The following is an 11,002-nucleotide window of genomic DNA, read 5'->3' on the forward strand; positions in this document are numbered from 1 at the left end:
TGCATTAAGGAAATAAAGGCTAATTAATGAAAAAGGAACTGAGGAATGAGGTCATTAAATATAACTAAATACATCCTAACTATAAATACCATGTACTTCCGGATTGTTATCAGGTAAATACCTAATTTATCCCAAATTCTGGTCTCGGAGAAAAAGGTCAGAGACAATTACAAAGAAGGTGCTTCAAATCATCAAGTCCATTTTTGAAACAGTGAGATCCTTTGGGAAAATCCCTTTAGTCTTTCTTTTTATCTGAGATTTCTATTGGTCCTTTTGTTGGTAATCCATTTATGTCTGCACCCTAAAAAAAAAAAAAAAAAATTAGGTATTACAACAAAAAGAAACTTATAAGGGAATTTCTTTTTAAAAACAGACAACAAACCTCAGAATGAAAAAAACTGTGCCTCTAGAAATATTCAGGATGGTTCAGTTAATGCAAATGAACATTCAAAGTTCAGCTTAACAAGCACTGATGTTAAAGGCAACAAACTGTCTAAATATTCATTTTAAAAAAGACTTGATTTTGTTTTTTACATACTTGTAATTAAATCTTTTGCCACAGTTATCAATCAGTAAAACTGGTCCATATTAGATACTAAAATATTAGTATCTCTTCTCAGCCACTAGCTATATACTATTACTGTTACCACTCAGAAGTTTATTAGTTATATTTTAGCCAAAAAGCCATTAGGCAAGGAACAAATGCATTAATGAGAGGCCAGTTTAAAACCTTCATTTAAACCAAATGTTAATTACTTAAAAGAAACCCCAAAACCCCCATTTGGGGGGAAAAAAAAGAAGGAAACTAAGACACTAATGAAGCCGCTAGTTCTAGAAACTTGTTTGTACAATAACCAAGTATTTTGCCTTCACTATACCACCGCCTTACCAGCTCTTACTCAGGGCACTGCAATGCTCCTACCTTATAGTCTCCTTTGCCTGTGTTTTTATCATTGGATTCTTGTAGAGCTTTCCCAGGCCACATCCAAGTAACAAACGGGGAAATCAGAGGGTAGATGTATGGCTCCAGGAATTTTTTGTAGACCCACAGCAGAACTGGAATGACGATGCAAGGAATGCAGACCATTTTCTCAGATTTGAGCTCGTTAACTACTGATGTAAGTGAAGAAAAAAACAAATTAGTTTATTGGAGATTAATGACTAATGAAATTTATGGGATTAATATTTCTGAAAGGACTACAATCATTCTACATTGAAAGAAAAACTTTAATCATACTATTAGCTAAAAGTCTATTAAGTAAAAAGCCTATGTGTAAGGTAAAGGAGTAACAGGTGATAGAAATGAAAACAGTGAGGTTGCCTACCTCCAAACTTCTCCAACCACAAATTTAATGATAAAGGACAAACAACATTTACTGAGCGCTAGGCATTAAGTCCTTTGCATGTATCAACTCATTTAATACTCAAAAAACCCAGTGAGAGTAGAAGATACCCTTCACAGATAATGAAAATGTAAGAAATTTGATACCTAATCATCTCCAGACTGACAATATTAATTACGAAAACTTATGGAAGGGTAAGTCTTGGAATATAGAGCTCTTCTTTTTTCTTTTTTAAAATATTTTATTTATACATACAAGAACTGGGGTCTAGGCCAGAGGTGCAGGGAGTGAGAGGTTTCACCAGAGACAGAGTGGGGAGCAGAATCGGGGAGCTACTGAAATACACTGCTGAGAGCAGCAGTGGCTGAGAGAGGAGAGGTCTGCTGCGCCATGTTGGTTAGCTCCCAGGCTGGGGATCGAACTCATTCTGCAGTGGCTGCTTATAGCTTCGTAGGGCTGAGACTTAGCCCCTTTCGCTACCAGGGAGGCCCCCCTTTTTTTTTTAAATGGCAATTATGGTGCATATGCAGTAAAAAACTGAATTTGTATCATTGTTATAAGAAAACTGTCTCTTTCCAAAATCAACACCTTTAATTTCCTTGATTAGAAGTCATCTTAGACTTTCTCAAAATCAGCAATTTCTTGAAAAAAGAACCAATACTATGATAATATACTATTAAGTCGAAGATTTAAGATTAGAATAATTTTAATGCCTTAGAGTAGGCCTGAAAAACTAAGAAGCTGGGGTCTCTCTGGTGGTGCAGGGATTAAAGACAGCGCTATTACGCTACTGCCAGCCACTACAGCTGTTTGATCCCTAGCTGGCCAGGGAGCAACCCACATGGCACAGCAGCTCTCCTGTTTCACCCACTGCTCTCATCAGCAATGTCTTTCAGTACATCTGTCTGTTCTGCTCCCATTGTCTCTGGTGAATCCTCTCACCTCCCGCACCTCTGGCTTACACCCCAGGTCTTGTATGCATAAATAAATCTTAAAAAAAAAAAAAAAAAAAAAAAGGAATTTACCAAAGTATTTTGTTTCAAAAACCTGAAGAACATATAGTCTGGTTAGAATAAGACAAACAAGCAATGTGTGTTTTTCAGCATTTTTAAAGGAATCATTATTTCTGACCACAAACACTGATAATCAATATGATTTGAAGACATATTCTAGATTAGGTCTTACAAATGCCACAGTCTATCAAGTTGATTGGCTGATGCTGCCTGCACTGAGACCTGCTTTCACCACTTTGTAGACGGTGATCTTGGGCCAACTGTTTAACCAATGTGTGCCTTCGTTGCCTCAAGTGTAAAATGAAGACAACAGTATCTATCTCACAGGAATGTAGTGTTGATTAAATAAATTAATAAGGTTGCAAACGCCACAACAGTGTCTGCATATATTAAGGGGTATGTAAGTGTTATCAGAGGAAGATTAAAAAGAAAAAAGGAGGGCCTCCCCGGTGGCGCAGTGGTTGAGCGCTGGGTTGCGAAGCTGCCCGCAGCCTCTGCAGTGCCGGTTCGATCCCCAGCTGCTCCCCGGCCACCGGAGGAAGGTCCCACATGGCGCGCAGACCTCTCCTGCCGCCTGCTGCTCCCCTCAGCAGTGTACTTTGTCAGTCTGCCTGCTCTGCTCCCCGCTCTGGCTCTGGTGAATTCTCTCACCCTCCCGCGCTTCTCACTGTACCCAGTGCTTGTATAAATAAATAAATAAATAAATAAATAAATAAATAAATCTTTAAAAAAAAAAAAAAAGAAAAAAAAAGAAAAAAGGATCCAAAAGTTGTGGCCTGCCCAAAGTTCATACAGAAGTCACTAATAACTAGAAGTGGCTAAGAACAGCATTTGCAGTTCTGGTTTCCTACCTCTATGCTCTGGTTTTTTCCCTTGCCCAAAACTACAAGAATCGATGACTGGCAATCCGTCCATCTTAAATATTCACTTTTACCGTTGCAGTTGGTGGTGTAAGTCCGAACACATTGACTAAACTATAAACTATCGAACAGTATTAAAGAACTAATCACCAGGGCCTCCCCGGTGGCGCAGCGGTAGAGCGCTGGGTTGCGAAGCTGCCCGCGGCCTCTGCGGCACCGGTTCGATCCCCGGCTGCTCCCCGGCCACCGGAGGAGGGTCCCACATGGCGCGCAGACCTCTCCTGCCGCCCGCTGCTCCCCTCAGCAGTGTACCTCGGTCCTTCTGCCTGCTCTGCTCCCCGCTCTGGCTCTGGTGAATTCTCTCACCCTCCCGCGCTTCTGACTGTACCCAGTGCATGTATAAACCAAACAAACAAACAAATAATAAATAAATAAATAAGACATGCCTCTAGAAAATTAAAAAAAAAAAAAAAAAAAAAGAACTAATCACCAGCGGCATAATCACGGCTTTTAGAAAACTTAACTGTCTTCAAAATGAAGCGTCTGTATTTTATCTCAGGTGATGTATTTTACTTCATACATGTGAACACTGTGACTGCTATAAAGGCCTCGGTGATCATGATAAACTGATGAAACTATCAATTTATTTCATCTCTCCGCACCCACTCTCGACTGCAAGACAGCGAGTAAAATGGGTTAAACCTATCGGAGAGGCATTTCCCATCGGCGTAGCTCAGGCTGCATCAGAACCGGGCAGGAGGGCGGGGATCGCTGTCCCGAAGGAGGCCGGTTCGGCCGACCCTTTCGCTGGAGACAAAGGCGAGCGGGGCCGGGTTCGGCGAGAGACGACGACTGAGCGCGCAGAGAGCGAGAGGCAGTGATGAAGAGGAAAGGCGAGGAAGGAGCGCGACAGCGCAGAACGAAGACAACAGCCGTGAGGAGAGGCGCGGGCCAGGGCGGCGGACGCCGGGTGCAGGGGAGGGCGAGGGGAGCGCCGCGGGGCCGGGGCCGGGGCCGGGGCGCGCGTTCCGAGCCGGAAGCGGAGCCGACCCGGAGCGCAGGAGGAGCCCCGGCCCGGCTGGCGTCCGCGGAGCATTTACACGGCGCCGCGGCCACAGCCCACCCAGACCCCAGCCCAGCCCAGCCCAGCCCAGCAGCTCACCAGCGACCACCGAGCCCAGGTGAAATGTCCGCCCTTCCGGAGGGAGGCGCACGGCGGCCAGGCCAATGGAGACCGCAAAAAAAGGTCGACAAAGGTGCGCATGCGTCAGCCCCAGGACGCACAGGACGTAACGGTGACGCCCGGGCGGGACGTGGCGCGGCTTCCGGCGGCCCAAGGCCTGTGGGTCGCGCGGAGAAGCCGGGCCTTCCAGCGCTGAGGCTCATGGGTCCCTGCCGTGCTCCGGATGCAAAATCATTCGGCAAAGAACGCCCTCGACGGACGGCCGCCAATCCTGGCGGGGTGTCCGCCTGCCTTAGGCCGTTTTCAGACGCAGTTGCTGCTGAAAGGCCTTCACTCTTGTTAAAGTGCCTCAGAATACACGAAGGCCCACAGCAGTGCCATTTGTAACCCAAGAGCCCCAGATGCTCACTAATTTTCATACAGTGAATTTCTCAATAAATAGGACACGCGCTGCGAGGATGCACACTGAATGTAAGCTGTCACAGGACGGTCGGAAGGGGCCTGAGGACCCACTAAGTTCGCTGTGATTCCTCGTGCGTTAAATGTACAGGTCAAGGGCCTCCCCGGTGGCGCAGCGGTTGAGCGCTGGGTTGCGAAGCTGCCCGCAGCCTCTGCAGCGCCGGTTCCATGCCCAGCTGCTCCCCGGCCACCGGAGCAGGGCCCTGCGCGCAGACCTTTCCTGCGGCCCGCTGCTCCCCTCAGCAGTGTCCTTTCGTCTGCTCTGCTCCCCGCTCTGGCTCTGGTGAATTCTCTCACCCTCCCGCGCTTCTGACTGTACCCAGTGCTTGTATAAATAAATAAATCTTTAAAAAAAAAAAAAAGTACAGGTCAATCTGTAATACAACTGAATATTGCCAGAGGGTTGCATGGGAGTTTATTAACCACTCACAAGGTACCTTTTTGGTATAAATGTTCAAAAATCGATGTAGGTGATAGCTCCATGACTGAAAATACTAAAATCTACTGTTACTGTTAATGGGTGCATTGTGGTATTAGCACTATAAAGCATTTCATAAGTTTCCTCCATGTTCTAATTCCATCTCTCAGCATCCAGAGACTCAAAACAATGTTTAAAAACCAAAATAAATGGCACAGGACAAATACTCAGAAGAAAACTCATTTGATCCAATTTCGAAGATACTTGAAATATATTTACTAATGAAAAGACAACCAACATTTTGCTTTTACTTTTGCTTCCTTTTATTTTACGTTGAACTTATTCCCTTGCCATAAGTTTTTGTTTCTTCAGTTTCTTCTGCGATATCTGGGGAAAGAAAGAAAAAAGACATTAGGTCTCCTGGAGAAACCCATACTGCATCTTAAAGGAGTAGGGTTATGTCTTTTGTCTTAGAGAAGTGGGATGGGAAGGGAGGAAATCTGAACAAGCAGGAGAGGAGAATTTACTCAGAAGACTGGAACAAAGTGGCAACAAGGATAGAGGACATTTAAGTGATGAAAAAGGTGTGACTTGGGGAGAATAGGGCCCATTTTTGGACATGTTACATTGGAAGTGGCTATGGACATCTAGCTGGGTCATCAGAAGAGAATCATGTAGTTCTCATATACTAGTCAACATGCCAAGATGTGTTAAAGAGGTTGCTCAGAAAAGTTTCCTTTCATGGTTATTCCAAAGGTGTCCTAAGTTAATCATCACAGCAACCACAAATTTAGTTTCCAAAGATGGAACCCAGCAATAAAATTAAGTAACTTACCTTTTTCTTTTGTGCCACCTCCTCTTCTGGTTTAGGAACAATCTGCTCTTTTTCAGTAAGGATCATCTCAATGTGGCAGGGGGAGCTCATGTATGGGTTAATCCGACCATGAGCTCTGTAAGTTCTGCGACGCATCTTAGGGGCTTTGTTCACCTGGATGTGCTCAATGACCAGAGAATCTACATCTAAACCCTGGAAAGAGGGGAGAACAAATTATCAGGTAACACCTTCGTCTTAATTCCACAAACCACATCACTGGAAAATCAACCTGTAAGACTTTAAGTAGCACTATCTGTTTATGCAGTTGTTAGCTTTCACCTTTATATGTTCTAAACATCCTTCCATCAAGTCTTAAGTTCCCATAGAAACTGCCAAACACAGATGTTCATAACTGACTCCATATTTATTTATTAGAAGGGTAGAGTTAGGAGATCTATGGCAGTCTCAAATTCTAAGCCTTAATGATTAACAAGACTGGCATGGCTTAGCAAGCTGAAAGGGTTACTAGTCAGACAAGCCTAAATTTCAGGTCTCACCCAGATTTGCAAACACAGAAGGTATGAAGATAATGGAAAATAACCCAAATGGGAACCTGTTTTAACAACATCACTATTTAACCTTCTGACATAGCTGTTTCCATTAAGAATGAAGGCAACAGGGCCTCCTCTGGTGGCGCAGTTGTTGAGCGCTGGGTTGCGAGGCTGCCCGCAGCCTCTGCAGCGCCAGTTCGATCCCCGGGCACCAGTGGCGAGGGTCCCACAAAAAAAAAAAAAAAAAAAAAAAAAAAGAAGGCAACAAACTACATTTACCATCATATTAAGGCAATCATTTCATTAATTGTATTGACTCCTTTATATTCAAACAATATTCTGAAGGGGTTCATATTCATAAACCACACTTCAAAAAAAGTTCATGGCACAAGGTTAAAAACTACTGGTGCTAAGACAGAGAAGGGAAAAAAATGAGTTACAGGAGAAAAATTTCTTAGGCTTGAAGAGAGCACACCATGCTTCTGAAAATATTCAGACAATATTTGGTCTGCTGGATATTGGAGTTAGGAAAAAAAACTTGATATAGTCCAAGGAAGACAATCAGAAAAAAAACAAAACTAGGACAACAGCAACACAAATTGAACTACTATCCAATTGCATACACATAAGGATATTAATGGCGTCAGTACCTTAAGTTCAGCATTACTCTCTGCATTTTTAAGCATGTGCAGTAAAAATTCAGCACTCTTTTTGGGCCACCGACCTTGCGTCCAACCCCACTGTTTGGCCTGAAAGGAAAAAAAAAAAAAAAAAAAAAAAGGGTGTTAAGCCATTTTTCTGGACTTAAATCATTTTTACAACTCAGAGGAATTAATTATCTATTACCAAGGTTGCTCAGAGTATTTTTTTTTCACGGTTATTCCAAAGGTGTCCTAAGATTGTCATCATAGCAACCAGAAAGAGCTTGATTTAAAGGTAGATCTAAGCCATCCTCATCCAAGCTGATCACATTATATGACTTTCAAGTGACAAGAATTCTCACCTGGGCACATCTGCCAACGCCACCATTGTAACGACGGAATGGTACGCATTGCTTCTGTAGAGTAACATCCTTCAGATACTTGGTGGCTTTTCGGATATGCATACCCTTGATGGCCTGGGCAGTTTCACGAGTGTTCTAAATATCAATAATGCAGACTGTTAGTAAACCCTGTCAAAGAATTGTAATTTTCAAACTAAACATTCCTTCCATTCTTGGGAAGGTGAGAACAAAATACTAAGACCATAAAGACTTGGTTTAAAGCTAGGTAAAAGAATTCCAAATTGGTCTATTCACTATTTTAATTTCAGTACCTACAAGTACATGTACCTTAATCTACATATTCAGGTTCTCTAAATAGTTTTGGGCAGTTTTATCCAATTCCAAAATCCCTGAATTAAAATGCTCATTATATCCCAATGACCAATATTTAAAAGCTGGCTACTCAGAATTTTCATGGTAAACCTAAAGGTGTCCTTAAAAAGGCAGCTTTGCAACTACTTAACAAAAAAGAATGGTAAAAATACTCAATAAAACACAGAAATCTTGTACAACACAACTATGATTCACATACCTTAAAATGAACACGTAGATTTGAACCTCTTGATTTGCATGCTGTAAAAAAATAAGAGGGATTAATTTTTGACATCTTATAGTTTCTCACACCCCCCAAACAGGGCATATTTATGTATCTCTTGTTCACTTACACTTTGTAGGGTTTTCTGGGTCAAGTGAGTAGCGAACCATTTTCAGAGATCACTGAAGGGAGAAGAGCATTTCAGTCCATTAATTTACAGTAACGACCACAGTTTGCACGTGGTAAAGGCTGCTACAGGCTGCTCAGAGTAGTGTTGTTTTCATGATTAATCCAAAGGTGTCCTAAGTAACGTCATCATCGCAGCCCTGCTCGTCCCCATCCTTTTTCCTCTCTGATCTAGAAAGTTGTGCTGACACGAGACTAGTGACCATGTTATAGGGCAGCCCCTTTGGTCTGGAGAGGGGGTAGAGTCCACAAAGCCTGCATTGAATTAGCTCAGGACATCCTTTCCCCCTAACAACCGGGCACTTCCCAATGCTAGTCCTCTCAGCTTGGGGAAAACAGTCTGTCTCAACCCAACTCTGGGCCTTCAGACGGAAAATGACAGGGGGGCACGGGGTCCCTCAACTACAGCTGCACACAGACAACCCCCTGGGCAAGTGCTGCTTTCTTCCCACACACTTTTTGGTCTATTACCCGCGTAATCGCTATAAAATTCTTAACCCTAGGGATTAAACGAGAGAAGCCTCGATCGGACTTTACACCCCCGAATTTACACAAACGCGCCGCATACTCGGCGACCACTCACCGAGAGACACTGGGCCTTCGGAGTCGAGGCGGCCAGGCCAGGGGCCGCCAGAATCCCCGCGGACCACGTTCCCACCCATCGCACGCCCCTGTGGGCCTCAGAGCCCAAGGGCCCGGGCGCACTAAGCGGGTCACTCTGACACGTCCCCACACAGAGGAACACCGCCATCAGCGACTAGTGGGTAGCCCGGGAAGTCCTCCTCACGGGGGCCTCGAGACTGTAGCCCCCGAGGTCAGGATGGCGGCGATGTCCAGAGGATTAAGCTCCACCAGACACCCCTACAAGATACTCACCTAAGGCCGCATACGGGAAGAGAAAGAGCGGTGGCTACTGGGAGAAGTCTTGAGAACTCGACTCTCGCGAGGTTTCCAGAGGGCAAACGAGATCTGAGGGAGGTAGGAGTAAGGGAGCGTGGATTATGTTTTAGATCGGAGAAAGAATGGCTTCTTTAGAGACTGTCTCAAAATTCTCTTTTTTATTGAATTCAGAAATAAAGTTACGGGTTTTAAATATCAGTCCATTTAGTCAGTTTTGTAGCACTGGGAGAAGTCCGTTTCTATTACTAGGCAGAAACGAGACATTTATCCGTCAACATTCATTAGGTTTGATTATATGATTACAAGATCCCTGAAAGTGCTTTTTAAAATGACAAGCAGCAGCAAAGGGAGGAAGCACAGTGCTCCACGGTGGTGGGATATGGGTGATTTGGTGCTGGGTGCACTATGGTGGTAATGTTGCAGAAATAAAGTCTAGCCTTTTACCCAGGCAGGGGAAGAACAAGCGCTACTTCGGGAATGTTGAGGTCAGGAGAAGCTTTATTTCTCATGCATGAGGTCTCAGACCTGGGTAGCCCCATAAGGTCTGAGCACCTGTCTAGAGACAAAGGGTTTCTTTTATACACAACCATCTGACACTGGTAACATCAGTTAGCAAGCACAAAATTTCCAAAGGATGGACATTCGGGGTTGTCCTTTGAGAGATAAATCAGCTTGGCTGGCTGTCCAACCTTGTTAAAATGTAACCTCGTTTAGATAAGCTAAAACTTAGCTGGAAAGCTCTCTAAGGAAAGGTTTATTAAGTAAGCAAACTTGTTATTTACAATTGCATTGGATTATTTACTGCACCATGCCTAGGACCCATTAGCAGGACACAGGAAAGATTTATTTGCTCAGCAGTTCCCTTTCATACCTGATGGGGGCAACCCAATATTACCCCAGTTAGAAATAAATTAATCCAGGGCCTCCCTGGTGGTGCAAGGGGTTAAGATGCAACCTATGAAGCTGTCAGCAGCCTCTGTAGCCTGAGTTTGATATCTGGTCAGGGAGCTACCCACATGGCACATCAGACCTCTCCTGACTTGCCCACTGCTCTCCTCAGCAGTATATTTCGATCAGTCTGTCTATTCTGCTTCCCACTCTGTCTCTGGTGAATCCTCTCACCCCTCACACCTCTGGTCTGTACCCCAGATCTTGTATGCATAAAAAAATCAATCTTAAAAAATTAATCAAAAAAATAGGGCAAAAGTAATCATGATAATCTCCTATCCAATTAATTGTGTAGTAACCTACGTGAAGGGTGGCTAGCTGAGGGTTGTGGTTCCCACAATAGTGGGATCTGGTTCCCACTGCCATGCCTAGATCTTCATCTGGTGGGGATAAAAAATCCCTGTGGCATATTCTTCCCTTTCCTCCTCACCCAGGCCATTTATTTGGTTATCCCTCACAGTCACTGGTGGTTTTAGCACTGAGCATTAGGGGTGCTCTAGGCAGAGAGGGGCTGCTGTCGCTGTAGGCAGTTTCCACCACTTCCAAGTGAGTGTGGGCTCTGGACAACTCTCTACTCAGAACTGTTTCCTTGACCTCATTTCCAGAGACGTCAATGCGTGGGCTCACTCCCAGATTCCACTCCCTTTGCCAAATGCTGGGTTTCATGGTTTTTCTAAGTTATTCCCTCACATGACTTCAACCGCAGCCTGAGAAATTCCAGAGTACCCCCCAAAATTACTATCTACTTGA

At 44.1% G+C, this 11,002-nt stretch overlaps 2 protein-coding genes across 2 annotated transcripts; both read right to left on the bottom strand.

Annotated features, from left to right (window-relative positions):
* Positions 1 to 235: 235 nt before the first annotated feature.
* LOC311182730 (UPF0729 protein C18orf32 homolog) lies at positions 236 to 1,262 on the bottom strand (the record flags this gene model as incomplete). Its single annotated transcript, XM_084251772.1, has 2 exons — positions 923 to 1,262; positions 236 to 301 (listed from the first exon to the last, which is right to left on the bottom strand). The coding sequence occupies exons 1-2, from the start codon at positions 1,085 to 1,087 to the stop codon at positions 236 to 238; spliced, it is 231 nt and encodes a 76-aa protein (XP_084107898.1). The 5' UTR covers positions 1,088 to 1,262.
* Positions 1,263 to 5,580: 4,318 nt separating this feature from the next.
* RPL17 (ribosomal protein L17) lies at positions 5,581 to 8,248 on the bottom strand. Its single transcript, XM_084251771.1, has 5 exons — positions 8,216 to 8,248; positions 7,645 to 7,779; positions 7,292 to 7,390; positions 6,112 to 6,303; positions 5,581 to 5,663 (listed from the first exon to the last, which is right to left on the bottom strand). The coding sequence occupies exons 2-5, from the start codon at positions 7,744 to 7,746 to the stop codon at positions 5,616 to 5,618; spliced, it is 441 nt and encodes a 146-aa protein (XP_084107897.1). The 5' UTR covers positions 7,747 to 7,779; positions 8,216 to 8,248; the 3' UTR covers positions 5,581 to 5,615.
* Between the last annotated feature and the right edge of the window lie 2,754 nt (positions 8,249 to 11,002).

This window comes from Talpa europaea (genome assembly GCF_964194135.1).
Source record: "Talpa europaea genome assembly, chromosome: 13".
NCBI lineage: Eukaryota > Metazoa > Chordata > Mammalia > Eulipotyphla > Talpidae > Talpa > Talpa europaea.